The sequence below is a fragment of the Ambystoma mexicanum genome, chromosome 13 (assembly GCF_040938575.1).
Source record: "Ambystoma mexicanum isolate Mex_15411 chromosome 13, UKY_AmexF1_1, whole genome shotgun sequence".
In the NCBI taxonomy this organism is placed as follows: domain Eukaryota; kingdom Metazoa; phylum Chordata; class Amphibia; order Caudata; family Ambystomatidae; genus Ambystoma; species Ambystoma mexicanum.
Window position 1 is genome coordinate 97,402,576 of NC_090938.1, and position 20,823 is coordinate 97,423,398.

At 45.3% G+C, this 20,823-nt stretch overlaps 1 protein-coding gene across 2 annotated transcripts in view; it reads left to right on the forward strand.

Moving 5' to 3' along the window:
- Positions 1-20,823, forward strand: part of MAGI3 (membrane associated guanylate kinase, WW and PDZ domain containing 3) — a 1,006,442-nt gene that overhangs the window by 790,318 nt on the left and 195,301 nt on the right. For both annotated transcript variants that reach the window (XM_069633359.1, XM_069633360.1), the window contains exon 13: positions 3,232-3,323. In XM_069633359.1, coding sequence (XP_069489460.1) covers positions 3,232-3,323 — 92 coding nt within the window. The remainder of the gene's footprint in view (positions 1-3,231; positions 3,324-20,823) is intronic.

Sequence of the window (20,823 nt, forward strand, 5' to 3'; positions counted from 1 at the left end):
AATCAGGCCATATGGTTTAAAAAAACAGAATCCAGCCGGTTGAGACATGCAAATCATATGTGCCGAGCTGTGATTAGCATAAGCCGGAGCAACAGTCACTCCTTTTTGTCCAGCGTCGATTCTATGTGATTGGGGTGCTACGGAAAAGCCATATTTGGGCCACTCGTCTCTTGGGTGGGGTGCAGTGTTGAGCTTCGAGATTGAAGGCTAAATCCATCCAGTGATCTGGCCATGCTAGCGGCGGGTGTCACCAAAAGACCAAGAGCAATGAAGTAGTAATGGCAAACAAGCGGATTGAATGTGCTTGCGCTCTACACATTGCGATTAATTCTCTTACCGCATGTTTATTCAACACGATCAGTTCTCTTACCGCATGGTTATTCAACACGATCAGTTCTCTTACCGCATGGTTATTCAACACAATCAGTTCTCTTACCGCATGGTTATTCAACACGATCAGTTCTCTTACCGCATGGTTATTCAACACGATCAGTTCTCTTACCGCATGGTTATTCAACACGATCAGTTCTCTTGCTGCATGTTTATTCAACACGATTAGTTCTCTTGCTGCATGGTGTGATGCTGGAAATGCATCCGAGGGACAGGGCCTCCGGATCCTTGTCCTTTACTGCTTTTTATCGTGTGTTCTGTTGTGTTTTCTGCACAGGAGTTCATGTGGGACTCCTGGCGGTGCAGCGCTCTTTTGGTTTGGTGTACAGACCCATGGGAATACCCTTATGGCACCCATGGGTGGTGCTGTGCCCCTAGTGTATGTTTTTGGGCAGCTGTGTGTGGCCCACAGAGCAGAGTATGGGCTGGCGGCAGCTCCATGCTGCATTTGATAGGTGCCCTGAGTATCCTCCATTTTCAGATACCCAGGCCCTGCCATTGGAATCAGTTGATTCCTGATAGGAAACAAGATGGCCCCTGTGGCCTCTTGCTTTCTATTGCCTGTTACCTTGTTTTCCCAAAGTCATGGGAAGGCCTGACTCTGTCCCTTCCCCTGACCGGCTGTTGGGTGGAAGTTCCATATATGGTGGTGTTGTGAAGGCCAGGCCAGACTGGCTGGAGCCTTCCCAATGACTATATGTTGTGGGTACACCCTTGGGGTCTGACCTGGGTGAATGGAGTGTGTGAAAAATATACATTTTATGTCATGGGTGTCTGGTTTCTGGTGTGTGACACAATGACTGAGACAGCCCTGCCCGAAACTGGTATGAATGCAGTGTGGTGTGCTGAAAGGCTGGGTGCTTGCCCTAATCCACATTCCTTTTTGTGAGTGTCTGGATGCAGAAGAATGGCCTGAATGCAATGTGAGCCTGATTGGCTGCCTGACTGCATGAATGCAGCACTGAATGTTTGGCTGCTGAGCTTGGCCCCGTAGTGGGAATGAGAGACAGAACAGTATCTCTGGGGACCTCTCACTGACTAGAATCGCTTAGAGGCTGAAGTCGAAACTTGATGCTTGACCTTGAAGCCCGGCTGGAAGAAGGCTTTGCTGCTGCTTTCCTTTGACGCAATCCGAAAGCTGTTGTGTCTCCAAGAACTGATCCAAGGGAGGACCTGGCTAGGAGACCTCTTCCCGAGCTACGAGGGAACATCGTGCACCAGCTCATCTTCATCAAGGCACCCTGGTAGTCTGTCCCAAACTGCTGTCGACCGGAGACTGGGTCCGCCGACAAACATTGAAGTAAGCGCCAAGACGTCCAGGCTGAGGTTCAGAGGACCGCTGTAACCTCGTCAACAGGAGTTGCACCGCTTCATTGCCTAAGACACTTTGAAATCAAGGACTCCATTGCCATCACCATCGCCCGCTTCGTCCTGCCGGAGAAAGTAGAGTTCGCTGACGAACCAAGGAGAATCCGCCGGTGGTTTTCCCGCCACGCGAAGTCCACAAAAACCGCAACGAAGATCTGAAAGCCCACTGTGGTCAAATTACGACCGCTGACGATCAGACACCCTTGCTGGGCCTATGTTGCTCAGTGAATCTGCTTTGCAGCAACAAACTCTCGTCATCGAGGTGCACCGCATGCCTCTTCTGCAGGACGTCCACAGCCGATCGTCGACGAGCACCGCAAAGGCCAAAGCTGCTGTCTCGACGACATTGTTCACGTTTTCTTTGTAGGAATCTCGACGACCTGTGGCTCCTGCTTTGAAGGAGTCCACTCAAGAGGGATCCGTCGACGAACCATCGAAGAACTCTGCTAAACCAGGTACAGGCTGGTAGTGGAACCTTTTAGAAGGAAACCAGACTGTATTAAACATATATGATTTGATATGATTGGATATTTATAACGCGCTTAATACCCAGAGGTTTCTAAGCGCGGACCCGGGGATCGAACCTGTGTTGCTCCATGTCGTTTTGCTTCTAAGGCAAGCACGTTGCCCCTGAGCTATCCTCCCAAGATGTGGACTGGGCTTGTTGATGCACTTTATTTACAGGTTTCCCAGACTGGGGGGGATCCTCACACAGAACTGTGTCTTGGGTAGGGACAAAGTATTCAGCCATTTGTTTAACCCAACCTGTCTTCCTGTGTATGTCTATTGTTTATTCACTTTACTATTTGATTTGTATGCCATTGAGACTGTCAGCCTTTGGTGCATTTTAAAGGAGTCAAGAGTTAACTGTGGTACTGCATAGACATTGTACAAATTTATCATACGAGTATTGCTAAAGCACAAAGTATGTTATGATTGTGTATATATTTGGAACCTTATTTATATAAAGAACTGTGTTATCACAAAACAGTGTGTGGACATTCCTTTTTGCGGGTTTGGGGACTACAGTGTACTTAAGAACCAGCCCGCATCACCTCCTGGGAGCTAAGCCTTGATTGCTCGTCCATTGCTACCACAATAAAGAATCTTGCCTGTGGTGCTCTGTGCTTCCGCTATGTCATATAGAGGGCAGGAGTACAGATAACCCCCCTCCAGTCTTTACAGGGCACCCCCCCAACTCCTGCTTCACTTTTATCTAGTACCCCCTCCACACCTTCCTATCCCTTATATCCCCTCCTTACCCACTTACTCATATTTTTGCAATACATTTTTTGGCCGAATTTTCGGCAAAAAACTGCATGAAAAAAGCTTGCTGATGTAACAGCATCGTACCAATTAAACAATTCATGCTGACACTCATGCTGACACTCGTGACTACACGTTCTGCTTCATACATGTTCCATGTCATCTCTTGATGTCTACTTCATGTTTTTTTCATTTGTCTTCATACAGCTCCGAATGCAAAGGATTTAGATGTCTTCCTGCGGAAACAGGAGTCCGGATTTGGGTTCAGGGTCCTTGGAGGTGATGGACCGGAGCAGGCGGTAAGTAAAATGCAGCATTAACACTGAACATGATTCATACAAATGCCTTATTCATGATATCAACACATGCCAATAACAAATTGTAACCATAGTGAAGTAGGTTATTCAACCTATAAAAAGGGTTCACTATCAAGCATATTTCTTGGTTGTCTTAAATAGTTCATGGACTTTCCAGTGATACTGATAATCCTATTCAGAACGTTTCGTACTTTGAAGATTTCGACTGTTGGGGCATCACTAGCTTTCTTAATTTCTTCTTGGTTTGCAATGGATTCCTACTGATTGCCAGTTTGCTCTTCTTTGATGGCGTGAACGACAAGCTTGAGTGATTATTTATTTATTTATTGATTAGATATACATATAGCCAATTGGCTTTGTATAACACATCAACAAAACAACATAAATACACACAATCTAAAAACATATTACATTTTCACATGTGCTATACAATACAGTTTAAAATTGCCACAATTTTCAAATAAAATACCACCATAAAATATATCAAGTTAATATCATTGCCTCGCATAAAATTCATCCATTGCTCAGAGATCTCAGTCATCACTGTGTCATTGTTATAAGATTTAAAACATGTAGTTCGCAGATCATTTAGACTTTCACAGCACATGATTAGATGATGAAGGGACTCGACTACATTTACTCCACATAGGCGACAATACTTCAACATATGTGTGGAACCAATGTTCGCACAATTTGTTTCTAGTGCATCAGTCACATTAAATTTCATCATTAGGTAGGTGCGAATTATGCCAGCGTTGGGATAAGCAAGAATATAGGAGGGAGACAACACTCTACTCATATATTCATCGAGAAACCTGCCACTATGCTTTTTAGATGCTAAGTTTACAATATTTTGATCATGGCAATAGTCCTGCACTTTGACCTTAAGTCTCATTTTTAAAGATAGTAGAGAAAGAGTACCTGGATCAGACCCATTAGTCCATGTACAGTGTAGTCTTTGAATGATACCAATGGTACCAATCAACACATTACCTTCCAGACTAAGATATGCTTTTATAAATGGCACAAAGATAGTTTCAGTGCGGAGTGTTGCAGCTTTCTCAGAGGATAGAGTGATTAGATGATTCTTTGGCGTGTAACGGTTTGAGAGGCCACCCTCAACACAGGGAGTTCCTTCCCTCCCCCACTCAAGGCATCATGCAACAAAAGTTTAACGGATTCTTTTATCCAGCCCTACGCCAGAAGCATATTATGCCTCCCCCTGAGCAACAAATGAGCCAAGAACCAGGCCGGTGTACAGGAAATATATTTGTATTTATTTAACTTAAAAGAAATAGAAATCGCACTGAGCTACACGCGCCACCTTCTTTGTGGATCACCATTAACGTATTCTTACACAAATTAATTAGACAAAAGATTAAAAATAAACACAAATCACAATTCTTTACTTTCTTCAAATTTCACTTCAAGAAATAATTAAACAGATCAATAACCAAAACAATTATAAAGGTAGTGCTGTGCAATTTTGATTTTCCTGTGTGCTTAAAAGCCAGAAGTTTATTTTCACAAGTTTGTGCAAATACATATGGCAATTATTATTTCCACCCACACTTTTGCTTTAAAATAAAAACAGGGTGATTTAGCGGTTTGTTTTTCAGACCCTCCCCCACCACTACTATGGTCTGGTGTGGGGAAGTCTGATAGAAAATTGGAAAGATTTGGTACATTTTTTATTTTGGAGCCCCCTCCACCGAAAGGCCTGTCTTGGGGAAGCTGGATTGTAAAAATTGGGATGAATTTAGAATTTATGATTTTCAAACTTCCCCCACATATGGGCCTGCTTTAGTGGAAAGTTGGACAACAAGATTGGACTGATTTAAGAACAAAGACACCCCTCTACTAAAGAAGGTGGGGTCAACAGGACTAAAAGGATTACCCAAATAAATGAAAGGCTATAGTTTTTCAATGCACACTGGGAAGTGAGCTTTGTTTTCGAGTTTTAACAAAAATCACCCGTATTGTTCCACTAAATGGAGAATTAATAAAATGTATCTTTTTAGTTAAGTAGGCTAAGGATCTACACAGTTGTGCCCACTCCCGCCCCGTCCACTATATAGGGAAAGGATTTAAGGCAAGCAGACTCCTCTACCTTTTGGTTTGCCAGTGCTCAGTCTACTTGCATTGAAAACCTCTGTTTAAAATTCAGGACCCTCTGGAAAGATAGGGCAGGGGTCTGGTCACTCCCCTCTCAAGGATGGCCTCCTGTTCTCCATCACTGGTCCCAGTCAGCTTTTAGGCCTTCCTAGCAACAGACAGCTCCACCCAGATGCACACTCTGCAATCTCCCCTGGTGTTTTTTTGCAGCAGGCAGATAAGTTGTAGCAGCACTCTTATGATGGTACATTTCAGCAGCTCTGTCCCTCCCTCCTAGTGCAATCCCCCTTTATAAAGCAGCAATGGCAGCACCAATTTTACAATCTTGGGGTTATAGCTTGCAAGAGGTCACACAAATAGGATTGGACAGTTACCCTGCTCTCTCCTCCCCACTCCAACCCCTCTCTACGGATTGGTTTGAGTGTGTAGCAGACATATGGCAGTTTAATTTACAAACCCCATTTGTTGTCATCTCAAATGTTTGGCAAAAGCTAGTTATGTGGCACAACTTCATAATTGTATTAACGGTCATAATATACATATTGTCTGATTCAGATAATCACAGGGATTTAAATAAGACGACAGCCAGGTCCGCACCATGTTGCACAGCCATCTGGACATTTTCCGCTGTTTCTGTAAAAGCGCCACAGTTATTCATATGTAATTTGTTACTCATATTCCTAATTTTACCCTCCACCCGTTCACCAACTCTCACATTTGGAACATTTTCAGATCAGCCAGAAACAAATACTAGATGGCCATTACAGTTCCATGAGTCGCATGTGGATGAGCTTTATATCTCTACAATCGCCTGAAAGTTACATAACAAAATTACACATAAATAAAGAAAATCCAACTTACGGTTGCTGTGAAAAAGGCCTAAGTTATAGCTGTCCTTTAAATTAATTGTAAATATGTATGTTCAGCAAATGGTAAATCTGTTTCATCTAGCCATTTGTCTCCCTGGGCCAGTCTGAGTTTTTTTTCTGTGTCTCTTTGTGTTGGATGCTTGCTCTTTGAAGTTGGAGATTCAGCCTCTCTTAATGGGTAGCCCCCCCATCTTCATTGTTTACTTTTTTAAATCACTTTTTAAAGGTTGCCATGGAAAGGGAGAAGGGACCATGAGTAGTCCCTTCTCCCCGTTCCATGGTGGCCATCTTCTTTCTTTACATATTTCTTCGATTTTGAATGGCTGCCATGGAGAGGGAGAGGTACTACGTATAGTCCCTTCACCTCATTCCATGGCAGGCATTTTCTTTTTTCATTTTCTTTTCAGTTGTTCAACGACAAAGGCGTCTCACAACTTTAAAAAAGTCACTATTAGTACCCCGGTCCAACGAGCCGGGGTACTAATAGCAATAAGCCCCTCGCTGGGGGGGGGCAGTACAACTTCAGGTAATGTCCCAGGGCCTGCGGTAACTATGGGCTCCAGGGCATTACCTGAAGCAGTTATGCCCCACCCCCCAGCTCAGGGATTATCGCTTAGTTACTGCCTTGAGCTAAACTGTTAAAAGAAGGTGTTTAATTGATCACAAATGTGATATGTTATATCACTTATTTTAAAATAGACCTATCACTAATGAATGAGTTAAAAGATGGAAATAAAATACCAAGTATCAATCGATGTCAGATTGACGAATTATTTAAAGTTGTTATGTTTTCAGTAATTGACAAACGTTTGCACGTTGTGCCATGATAAGATCCTAGTGTATGCAGGGATTTGTTGCTTGAAAGTGTGCAGCTGACCACAATTATGCTAATTAATACTAAATGCGCGCCCATCGTAAGTAAATAAAATATGGCAATCCACTTTTGGTTTTAACGTATTGGCCAAATGTGTCACTGGGTTAGTCTAAATAGTCGTTTTGTAAGTAGCGATACATTTTTTTAATAAAGATTTCATAGTAGGTTTTGCTTTGTAAAAAAATTCCTTCATTTGAAAGCATTTTGTGACTGCAATGGTTTCATAAAATAAAAGCAGGCTGCAAGTCCTGTTAGAAACCTGTTGAAAGATAATATTTTGATCCAAAATCATCAACCTGGGATAAAATTGAATGCAAAAAGTGAGTTGTGAAACACAAACCTTTTGTACTTTGCAGTACAGCTAGTATTATTTATTTGGGTTCATTTCCAGCTAGCTTCCCGAAAATAATAATAATAATAATAATTTGGCATTTATATAGCGCTACGAACCCTCAGGTATCTGAGCGCTGCTTATTATTACCCACTGTGTGTGGTGCTCATTTATCGACCCCGGAAGGATGAAAGGCTGAGTTTGGCCCCGCCGGGATTCGAACGTGCGTTAGCAGGCTCTGCACTGATGTCAAAGCGAGCGCTCTACTCGCTGTGCCAAAATGGACCTGCTTCTCTATTCTCACAATGGACGATTCTCACTTTATCTTGAGTTTCTCACCTCCCCACAACACCTAATATACTTCAATAATGTTCTAAAAAAAACTAGGACAGATCTTCTCACCGATCACATTGTGCCACAGAAATCCTAAAGAGAACACATTGAATGTAAACGAATCGATGTGTGCTATATCCGAGCACTCTAGTTTTCCCATGTCATGCCTATGAAAGACCAGAGCCTGTTTTTTTTTCTTGGTATTGTCTGTTCCACAAAATAGGACTCAATGACTTTCTCACGCATGGCTTTTTTTTTTTTTTTTTAACCGATCACAAGTATTTGGTAAAGTCTTGTATGTTAGCATATTAGTTCACATTCGTACATTTGCCCCTGCTGCTTCTCTGCCACCCCTGTGGCACTCTCTTCTCCCTCTCTGACTACCCTGGCTTCTCTTCCTTCCTCCTCTGCGCATCCTCGGGCACTTCCAACGGATTCGGCCAAAATAACTGAATCCAATTTACCTACCCCACCAAATTGCCGAAAAGAGATACTACTAAATGTTCGTAGGACACTTAGTAGTATCTATTTGGTGGGGTAGGTAGGAAAAAAGAAAAAAAAGCTGCGGGGGTGTCCACCCAACACCCACTTACTATACTGTATAATATGGTGTGCAAGGGTTGTGGGGGGGACACCAGCAACTGTCCCGCAGACAAAAAGAAAAAGCAAAGAAAAAGCTGGAGGGGTGTCCGCTGCGAACACCCCGCTCACCATACTATACAGTATAGTGAGCGGGGGTTGCGGGGGACACCCCCACAGCTGAACCAACAAAAAGAAAAGGGCCCTGTAGCGCCGGTTCCCGATCACGGAAGTGAAAAGGAACCGGCGTTGCAGGGACAGAGCGAGACGGAAGGCAAGGTAAGTAAGGGGGTGGGGGGTCTGTGTTTGGGGTGTGGGTGGCGGTTTGGGCACATTGGGAATGTTCAGGTAAGAAATGGCTGAAGATTATTTTGAGTAAATAATCTTCGGTCATTTCTCCCTCAGACATTTACATTGTGGTAAAATCACCGCAATTCCCCCCAACTCTGGCCTGTACCCCTTCTGGGAAGCCCTTCAAATGTGGCAACCTGCTCCACATCGCTACTCTCAACTCTCGTTCAGCTATCAAACACTCCTCTGACATCTGCCATCTCTTGCAAGAGCCTGATTTGCATGTACTCAGTCTCACTGAGATTTGGTTCACGGCCAGCTCTGTCACAAGTTTCGACAATCTCCTTCCTGATGGCTACATGTTCTCTCGAGCATGCCCATAATAAACATCCCTCCCCGGACTCAGCTAAAGCATTCAAAGACGCTAATACCCGCTATAAATCAGCTATCATTTCACACAAAGCCAACGCCTACAATGCTCGCATCAACAATGCAGCATCCGACTCCAAAGAGCTTTTCACTATTCTCAGAGAACTTGAAAATCCACTTCCTACCGACACACCCATAAACACAAGCAAAGAATGGTGTACCACCATACAAGATGCTCTTGCCTCCAAAATCTCTGTTACAAAACAAAATCAACTCCAAAAAATCACTCCTAGCTACAAAAAACCCCTGCCTCCCTAATCACTGTATCCCTTCCAGCGACAACTCCAACCCCCCCTTCCAATTCACACCAGTCACCCACAATCTCGTGCTCGACACTATCTCCAAACTAAAAGCATCCAACTGTAAAGGAGATACTGTCCCAGCCAAACTAGTCAAAGCCTGCGCACCTACACTGACCCCCCTCATTACGAAATTTGTCAATGCCTCATTCAAGTCCAATACAGTTCCGACTTGCATCAAAGAAGCCTGGGTCACACCACTTCTTAAAAAACCCAATCTAGACCCCACCATTCCAACCAATTATCGCCCCATAACTACGGTCCCATTCTTACTCAAAATCATCGACAAACTAGACTATAACCAAATTCAAACCCATCTAGAATCAAACCAGCTCCTCGGCACCAGACAATCAGGCTTCAGGCCTAACCACAGCACTGAAACAGCTCTCCTGGACCTTAAAATCCAGATGGATGCCATTAGAGACTCAGGGAAACTTTGCATTCTCCTACTTTTGGACCTCTCAGCCGCGTTCGATTTGGTGGACCACGACAAACTCTGCAACTCACTTGCCCGTGAATTTAACTTCTCTGGGGCAGCCATTGCCTGGGTGAAATCATTCTTAACCGACCGCACCTCCAGAGTGTCCATAGGCAAAGAAGCAGCCAACCCCATCCCAGTCCCCATAGGAGTGCCCCAAGGCTCTTGCCTTTCTCCTACGCTGTATAACGCATACACCAAGCTCCTGTTCTCAGCACTTGACAACATGGGGGTCACATACACAAACTTTGCGGACGACACCCAGATCCTTATTCCACTTACAGGCATCTATGACCAGGACACCTTAACAATCAACAAAATTTACGCCATCATACAAAACTGGATGGCATTAAACAGCCTATGTCTCAACGATGAGAAGACGGAAGTCCTTATCGTAGGAGCTCCAGCCAAATTAGCTACCCTGCAGCCAGAATATTCAACCATCAACATCGAAGGCACCAATATTCCAGTGTCTAAACAAGTAAAAACACTGGGCGTGTACCTCGATGCCAGCCTAACCATGACTAAACAGATCAATGCACTTTCCTCTTCCACGGCCTACACTTCTAAATTAATTGCACTCAGCCGACAATTTCTGACCCCAGCAAACTGCCTCACCCTGGCCAGAGCACTGGTACTATCGAAATTGGACTACTGTAATGTTTTACTACTGGGCACCTCCAACACTAACCTAGCTAAAATGCAACTTTTGCAAAACAAAGTCCTGAGGGCAGCGCTAGGCATAAAAAAATCAGATCACATCTCCAAGACCAGGAAAGATGTACACTGGCTCCCCATCAAAGCCCGCATCATTTTCAAAACACTATGCATCACCTACAAATGCATTACAAAAAAAGGACCTATCTATCTCAATAACACCCTGCACCCTAAAACTAACATAAGACTACTGAGATCCAACGACAAACTCCTCCTGGACCCCCCCCCCGATTCAAAACCACAAGAGCAGGGGGCAGCAGCTTCACCACCTTAGCCCCCAAACACTGGAACTCCCTTCCTATCATCATCAAAAAAGCATCCTCCTTCACGATCTTTAAAAAACAGCTTAAAACCTGGTTATTCAACCAATATTAGCACCCAAGGACAGGACACCTTCCTCCGGATACTGTTGTAAATACTTAGGCCACTGTTTAGTGTTGTTAATATATTGTAACCTATATCATGCAATGTAACCAATGTTTTGTTTGAACATGACTATTTTCTAAGCTGTCTTATAACCTCGCCGTGACACCTGAGGGTCTGGGCGTGTAACAAATAAATAAAATAAATAAATAAATAAAACCCAGACCCAACCTTCCCGGTGGGGGTGTAGCCTTCATTTTACTGGAGTGGATTCGTGCTCCCATCATTCCAATACAGGACTACTCCTCTTGTGAATGCCTGGTCTGTAGGCTCTCTATCTCTCCTGACCTCTCTCTCGCTGTGGCCACCATCTACAGGCTGCCTGGCCAGGTCACCCTCTTCCTCTCTGAATGGGCGGGCCTCTTCTTGCCTGTACGTCTTAACTTCTCCTCCTCGGAGACTTGAACAACCACCTGAATGCTACCAGCCCTTCTTCAGGACTCTTTTGCAACCTCTGTGATATTCTCTCTCTCTCTCTGCCTCTCTGTGCCTATTTTGCCGCTACTTTCTCTCCTCCTCCTGCACCTTTGGCTGTCTTGCACCCTGACACAGCCCACTCTAATGTTCATCTCCCTAGCTCTAACACTCTAGATGTCCTTGCCCCTGTCATGAGGATCTGCTTGAAGCCCAAATCCAAGTGCAACTCTTGATATGATTCCGACCTTGTTGCCCTTAAACTCAAGTATAGGGCGGCGTAGAGGAAGTGGGCGCACCCCCTGACAAACTGGCCGGCCGCCTGCTCCGATGGCATTTAAGACTCTTGTCAGAGAAGAGAGCCTACCTCCAAGCCTGAATCTCTGCGACATCTGACAACTTGTCCAAACATTTCAAAATCTGCAAGGAGCTGGCCAATCCTGCTGCAGTCTCTACCGCTCCTGTTGTTAATTTCACCACTAAAACTCGGGACATCCTGTCCACCCTCTTCCTCTACCTCCTCTTCCTCCTCCCCTATCACTCCTGGCCTGCCTGAGACCGTCTTACCTCCTCCTTTCCCCTGTTCACCCCTGACGATGTTTGTAGACAAGTCTGATCTATGATCTATGAAAATCTCGTCAAAGCAGGTTCTTCCCTGCTCATCCAGAACCACCAAGGACCATATTCATACCCTTGCTCCAGCATTAGCCGATTTCTGCAATCAGTCCTTTGCTACTGGAACTTCCCCTCCCCTTTAAGCACTCCCTTGTGCACACCTTCTAAAGAAGCCCTCGGCCAAACCTTCCTCTCCGGCTAAATATAGCCTGATCTCCATCACTCCTTTCCTGGGCAAACTCTTGGAAAAGCTGGCCATCTCCCAGCTTCATCAATGTACTGAATCTGTTGGTTGCCTCCATGAGCACCAGTCTGGCTTCACAGCTGCCAGAAGCACGGAAACTGCTCACCTGAACACCTGTGAAGTCTTGCAATCTTGACTCTAATTCTCCTCGATCTATCCTCTGCTTTTGACACACGGTCAACCATGCCACCCTGCTCAATTGCCTCTGTGACAAACTTGGTATTACTGATCAGGGGTGTCCGGTCAAATGTTCGAAGGCATTTGATCGAATGACAAAATGCTCGAGTCAATTTGACTGAAAACAAAAAGGTCGCATTTTTTTTTAAAAAGTATATATATTTTTTTTGCTCTAGTATAGGTAAAAAAATGTGTTTTAACACCAAAAACAGGGTTTTGGGGGGACCCTCCCACCCCCAAAATAAAATAAATATAAATATTTCGACCCTTTTTTTTCGGTCAAATTGACTCGAGCATATTGTCATTCGATCAAATGCATTCGAGCATTTAACCTATAACCCTGTTCGGGCCATGGCCTGGTTGACCTCCTTTCTCACTGACTGACCCTCTCAGGTCCAACTTGGGTCTTTCCTCTCTTCTCTCTATCTCTATACTTGTGGTGTTCCCCAGGGGTCTAACCTCTCTCCCTGGCTCTTCAACCACTACCTGGCACCTCTTGCCCACTGCATCGCTACCTTCTGCTCCTATTTTCAATGTTATGCAGTAGGCACTCTGCTCTCTTTCAGGCTTCCCTCAGCCACCTCTGCTTCTTCTCTCATACCAGACTGTCTGGCCGCAATTCAGGAATTGTGTGCGGCCAATGATCTCTGCCTCAATGCCAGTAAGACTGAGATCCTCCACATTGGGACACTCGCTCCATCCTTTCCTCTCTCTTTGACTGACCTCTCTGGGCCCTCTTCCTGCTCCTTCCTGTAAGGCTAAGAACTTTGGTGCTATCTTCGACTCCACCCTCGCCTTCTCTCCTCACATCTACGACGTCTCTAAGAAGTCAAACTATCAGCTGCACCTTTTCAGAGGTATTCTTCCTTTTCTCACTTTCTCCCAAAAGCTCACTGTCTCCAGAGCTCTGGTCCTCTCTAGGCTGGACTATTGCAATAGCCTCTTTCTAAATCTTCCTGCCTCTACTCTTCGGCCTTGACAACTTAACCAGAACAGCACCGTGAGACTTGTCCTTGGCCTGAAGCCCAGGGATCGTACCTCTCCAGCTCTGAAATCTCTTCACTGGCTCCCTGTGCCTGCAATGATCACCCACTGCATCGTCCACAAGGCTTGCTAGGGCTTAGGACTGCTCTACCTCCAACGTTCTCTTCCAAAGCATCTTCCTTCAAAAGCTCTCTGCTCATCCACCTCCAACTCTCTGAGGTTCAGCCGCTTCTCCAAGCAGTGAGTTGGGGGCAGATCTCTCTCCTCGGCTGGGGCCTCCCTCTGGAATAGCCTCCCTGCCTCTGTCAAACTTGAGCAGAACCACCTCTGGTTCCAGAAGCAACTCAAGACCTTCCTTTTCACTGCCGCTTTCCCTCCATCTCCTGTGCTGATGCACCTGACTGCTCCGAACCACTGGTCACCCTCTGAACTTGGGCCCAGGCTCCTACATGTCCAGTTGCCCTTGCACTGCCTCCGGGCTCCACAGCACTTAAGGGTTTTGTATCTGCAACCCTACAGTCCCTTCTCTCTGCACTTATGAGCCACCCGCTGGCTGTGCTTGTGAGTTAACTGCACTTCCCCTGCTCCGTGGCACTTTTCCCCTTCCCTGCACTTGCAGCGATCTGAATGACACAAGGCCTAGTAAGATCGTTATTCTGTCCTTCCTCTGTCTCCCCAACCCCGCCCTTTGTCTTGTATCACCTAGAAGGACTTGTGTATGGGGACGAGGTAAACAAAATATATCAACCACATCCTTTGAACAAATGCACTTTTCTTCACCGACGCTTGTGGAACCTTTAACACAAGATCTACTCTTCTGTAGTTTAAGTTAAACCTGGAGTGAAAGTTGGTGTTCTTACTATGAGAGTATTTGCTATGCAACAGCTGCAAATATATTCTATGTATATTCTCTGTATCCATATTAATTGTGGGTGTCTTCAAAACCGAACATGTTTTATTCAGTCTTGGAGCCATGCCCTACTTACCTCTTTCGCCATCATACAAATGCACTATATTTATTTATTTTTGCATTTGTAAAGCACCCAACAGCCCAGAGACATCGAGGCGCTGTTTCAAGAAAATTTCTTAGTTGCGTGAAACATTAGGCATTGCATAGGTTGCATGTAGCATGAGCCTTAAGGATAAACAGTGATACATATATGATACAGGTTGAGTTGAGGCAACTCATACATACATGAGAACTATGTGATTAGCACCTGAAATTACACAAACGGCAGCGTTGCTATAGTTGTTTTAAAGGAGTGTTAGGCATGTATTCTCTTGGTTTAGATTACACTGATATGCTAAACAAAATTGTGGCCGACAGCTTAGTGAAATCAGAATGTTGTGTTTGCCAGTGCAGAACTAGCAATTTCATGGCCGGAACAAAAGAAAACCATATCAACGTATATTGGCCACTGTAGGATACATGGCTTTTTGCTTAACATCTCCATCTGATTTCCTGTTATGTAATAGGTCCAGGGTGTTCGTAATCTTCATAATATCGCGGATCGTCAGGAATAACCAATAGGTGGCCTTGATTTGAGCCAATTCATGGGCAGCCCGTCGTCCAGGCGCTTTAACGAGTGGCCCGAGCCTCACGCTTGAAAGCAATGGCTGAAACCTTTGCAACCGCTTTATATTCCAGATTTTCTTTCTATTGAATGTGACTTATTTGTAGCCAGGTTTCATTCTAGCCTGGGAGATTTCTTTGTGTGAAAGTAAATGTAAGTATCATTGAAATTTACAACGTAGAGTATGGTGCATAATTCAATCGAAGACTGTCTGGACATGTTCTGCAACTGCTTTCTATGAATCGAGTATGTATGCTACAGTATTCCAGGGAAGGTGCTCAAATCCCAACAAGACCTTTTTCATCAACACTCTGGTGTTCCACCTGCTGGACATTTGTTGATTTTGATGCCATGTTTATATTTGTGTGTGCTTGGCCAATCAAAAGAGATCCTGGTCTGCACGCGATGACATCCAAATAATGAGGAATCCTGCATAAAGATCTTGCCTCCTACAACTTTAGAGATCATCATCATCAGCTGTGACGGTGTCCCTTGGCTGACCCTTTGGGTATGTGGATAGGGTGACCAAGGGGTGTTTGAGCGGAGCTCCCATGTTCACCTCCCAACACCAGGGACAGGGGCTCATCACATGTACGTCGAACCCCTAAATATACGCTGAGAGATGCAAGACGCAAAGCCCTTTACAAATCCAATGGTCAGCAAGGCCAACTAAAATCAATGCAAGCCCTTGCAGAAAGACCTTGTGTAATATGCACGCCTTGCCCCAAGTGATAAAGCGCAAGTTGCATATGGGGCGGAAAAGATGATAGATCCATCTTTTTACACGCTCACTGTGCGCTACGCTGTATCTCTGTGCTGAACCAAAACAGGCGTTAACACCAGGCACCAGTACACAGCCGACAATCTTTCACCAGTATTTGTCAAGCCGCTGCAGGTATGGATCCCCAACTCAGTGGGATGGATCTGAGGGGAGAGTTTAGCAGCGGTTGGAGGAGGGAGCGACTCAAGGAGCAGAGAAAGGTGGTAATTAATGGAGGAGAACTCAAACTGGTGGACGGTGGTAGAACTAAGGAGGGTGTTAGAACTAAGGAGATGGTGGAAAAAGGAGGAGCTGAGGAATTCTTGGAGGGAGAAAAGATCTGAAGAGGCGTTAGAGAAAGGAGGAATAGAGGAGTTGGTGGAGGGAGAAGGAGATGAGGAGGAAGAGGTGGCACCGAAAGGATAAGCAGGGGAGGAGTCGATGGTGAATGAAGGGGCAGAGGGGCATTGAATGGGATGGAGAAGAGAGAAGTGAAGGAAGAGGTTTTAAGCAGAAGAGAATGTGGGAGTACTTTGAGACAAACTTAGGAGGTGATAGAAGGGGGAGCTTTAGAGAAAGTGAGGTCTGAGGGAGACCAGAGGAGGCAAGGAGGGAATAGAGAAGGGAACACAAGCCCCATGCGCATGGGGTGTGTGAGTGATATAGGAGGGGGAGAAGGAGCATGTGGCAAAACATTGAGGGGTATTGTCAGTAGGAAGTGAGGGGGATTGTCAGCAGGTAGAGGCAAAGAATAATGAGAAGGAGCGTGAGAGGCTAGTTGTAGTGTCATGAGGTATGAGCGGGTAATGAAACGTCAAGAAAGAAATGGGGGACGCAAAGTGTGATAAGGCAGGACCTTTAAGGTGGAGCCTGGTGTGGATCTTCTACAATCTCCTAGCTAAGCCATCACCTGATTATTCACCAGAGCAGTCCACACATTCCCTGTAGGGATCTATTCAGATTGGGGACTGCATTCCTACTCTGGGACCACTATTGTCGGTAGCTGCAAAAACTCTGTGCCGCTAAGTGACCAAATTGACTACACTACATCAGTCTGGGTATCGTGGCGTACCAGAATAAGGACTCTGATCAGAGGACATGCATGTACCACAGGACTTTTAAAACGCCTCGCTGAATCTATTGCGATTAGGGAAGTTCTCTACCCAACAAATTAAAACTAAGGGTGCTTGTCAATATTGGTCAAAATAATAAATCTTGTCCTCTGTCCAAATCCTAACTTCTAAACTGGCCCTACGTCTTAGAAAAACATCTTTAAAAGGAAAATGGCAATACAGCTTGCCCTTGGTGTTCTTTACTCTGTCCTCTCTCAATATCTCTAGGAATCTCTCCTATTTTCAGTTCTTAGTTTATTCAATAGAATGCAGGTCTCCTTACCTAATCAGTTCATGTTTACCTTGTCAGAGTTCGAAATAAAGATTAGGTCCTCCTCAGGTCAATAAACTAAACTTTCAGGTTCTAGAAAAAGTAAATTCTCTAAAGGATCGTAGATGCACAGATAATTCTTTAAGCTTCCTCCACCAACTGCATGGATCTCTCCCCACGAGATTCTAGTCTTGTTCAATGCTTGGTTCCCTGATGGATGATTTCTTACTGGGTTTATAGGGCCCTCCTGGCTCCCTTTATCCCCTTGTTCCCACTGTCTCACTTGATTTGTAGGGGCATCCCTATCCCCTTTTAATATATCTGTCTCATGATATTTCAGTGTGGCTTTGAAACGTTTGCCTGGTTCCCAGGTTCAGGTTTGCGGGGCTCCTGCAGCCACTCTTATTATTAACATCTGTCTCCCTCTCTGGCCTGGTTGCTCCTTGTTGGGATCTATTCTCTTTGTTGTTTTCCTGTTCTCAAAGTCTGGTCTCTATGCCCCCCTCTACTGTGAGCAACCCATGTACCCTCTCCTTGGCAGATGCTGCTCCAATGATGTGGCTTCAACCCAGTGACTCTGGTGTTCGCCCTAGCTCCTAGGTGTCCTCTCCCGAATGTAAGCTGTAAGGTTTCTTCACTCGACGCTACCTCTCAGGTTGTACACTGTACGAGTGGGGCACTCGTTCCTCTCTCGGTCGTTGGATTCAGCATTGTTTCTTGGACTCCAGGTCCACAACCTCCTCTGTATCGTCACGCCTTGCCTCTGGGCCGCCTCCGCACAGTCCTGTTCGATGTCGGACACATTTCTCCTCTGTGGCTTATTCTCCGGTTTCTCTCCGGGTCTCGCTCCATCTCTCCTTCCGGGCGCTTCTTCCACACCACAGCTGGCTCAGCTTGGCAGCACAGGTCTGCCTCCCAATAATATTGAGACATTGGAGACTCACATATGCGTTTCACTTCTCCTTAATTCAAGGGAGAAGAGTCCTTTTATTATTGCTACCAGATACAAAAGTGGTGTGTTTAACTGTCAAGCCATTTGAGAGGCCAGCTTTGCCTTGAGAAAAACTTTCAAATGTATTTTCTACACTGTTTGAAGTTCCACCGCTGACAGTTAGATCCGCTTCTGGTATTCCCATATATGCGGACAGTGACTCAGTTGTAGTGAGTTCCTTACCAGAATGGGAGTCCTTGTTCCTGGGTGTGGGGAAGTCACTCCCAGTGAGTTCCTGCTTTTCCAAACCCCTAGTGAGGGCTTTGCTTAGCAGGCTCACCCCCTAGCCTCAAAGGGATAAAACTTCTAGTTTCTTCACAGTATGGTATCCCCAAGTCCACCATAGCAGCAAATCCCAAGTCATGGGCAAATCTCAGTGGGATAAACGAACAAGAAAAATCAACATGTTACATAATTCCACTCTTGAACAAAACAAAACTCGGACTGGATCCATGGAATGGATTTTTTAATCCGGGAGGGAGTGGACGATATAGTGGACCCAGTCAGGTCACCTAGACCAGAAAGAAGGCTGCAAAGCACCTCGATGCCACATGGCCAAAACCCACTTCACAAATCAAAAAAGGGACTCCATCTCCCATAATTCTTCTTTCCAAATGGTGGAAAACAGGACCGGACATGTAAGTCACATTTTTGGACTCAGGAAGATAATGGAAAGACCAGGGTAAACCACAGAAGTGTTTTTCACCCTCCAAAGGGGCAGTCTTGGGGATCACGCACCCCTCCCAATTTGACATCCAGAGTGGCAGTGGGGTACCCAGTTCTCACCCGTACAGTTAATGGACACACAGACCGAGCCTCCCTTCCTTTCCATACTGTCAGGAACTCTTGGAAGGAGAGAATTCTTGTCTCCCTCACAATTGCCAGTGCAACGGAGACTGCATCGCCTGCAGCTGCAGCCTCCATTTAAAGCAAAGGAATGGCTACCAGCACTGCACCAAGCAAAGGAGAAATGTTTTCCCAAACTCCCACCCCACAGAAGTCATGCTTATTACATACCCTGACCTGGTTGGCAAAGGAGGCCACCAAAACGAAATTCACCCTTTGACAGGGGGCCAAACCAACATCTCCTTCCCACCAGCAACAAACACAAACTGAAGTGGGATCCAAGATGGCGGCTCCCCTATTTAATGACTTCCCCCATTAACTCAGGACTACATGCAGCATGCCACCGCAGGCATTTGGTCCCTCTATCAAATCGTTGTGTAGTGTAAAGGCATCATGAAGCTAGATTCAAAATTCAAAACAAAATGGTTATTAACTCAAATGTCAGGATGGTAGACGGCATATCTTGCCCTCTGCTGAGGTGGGATTTCCCTACTTGAACGAAACTAAGGAAAGTCTGAGTCAGAAAGTTCAAATTAAGTCTGTCTGTGTCCAAAACCTGTCCTTGCCTTCACAACTAAATTCAAGAAAGTTCCACAAAAGTCTCGGGATTACCTTTCCCAAGTTCAATACAGTTCCACAAATCCTAGAGGTTCCCTCCCCTAAGTTCAAGGCAATACCGTTCCACACAATCCTTGGGGTTACCTTCCCCAGGTTCCAGGCAACACAGTTCAAAAGAAAAAGGGCCTTGAGGCTTCGTCCTCAAGACAGCATTTTCAGTTCATCAGGTCTCGGGGTTCCCTTCCCCAAGACTTCAACGTAGCAACTGATATTTGTTTCAGTCTTTCAAAGTTCAACCCAACTCTAGGTCAACCTGACCCTCCTTCTGGATTGCATCTCTAGTTCACCTGCAGTGCTTATCCTTGGCTTGTTTCAGAATGTCTTTGTCTTTGGCAATCTAGGGCTGACTGGTCTAGGTCAGTGGTCGAAGTGAGCAGGAGCCGTGCTCCTATACTTTTTAAAATTACCTTTTACAGCTCCTATACTTTTATTTTAAAAAGCAACCGTTCCGGAATGGTTTCGTTTTAAAATAAAAGTTTAGGAAGACGTTGCAGCTTGCACTTTCAGTGCACTGCACTGAACGTTCCCTTAAACAGCAGGTGCAAGTGTTTGGGGGTGTGTATTGTGTGTGTGGGAGGGGACGTGGTGATGGGGTTTGTGGGGAATGGGGACAGGCCAGCAGGGAACACAGTTCCACTACTTTTCGTACACTTCAACCACTGATCTAGGTGCAGTTGTCAGACCACACGGTCCACCCATCGCAGGTCGCGCATCCAGGAACCCTAGGTTCTTCAGCCCGCACATGTTGTTCTGTACTTGTCCCTGTGTACAGATTCACATTCACTTGGCTTCTCTGTCGGCCTCTTGGCTCTATGTGCAGTTTCACACTATCCTGGCTTCTCCTAGTTAGCCTTGGCTTTACCATAACGTGTCACATACCTCTTGCCAGTCGTTGGCCATGCCGCACTGGATCCATTCATAAAGTTCACTTTGTGGTGTCTTGCTCATGACCCACCTTTCTGTTGCACTCTTTCACACTTGTACTCTTTTCCGTAGGTTGCTTTCAAATGGGCACTTTCCCTTTTGGCTATCATCAGCTATTAGCTTTGCCCATAAAGTGTTATCCAGTTCAGTGTTCAATATGCTTCATTTTACTTGGTTTCAAATTTTCATTCAGTTCGGTATTAAATATGTGAGT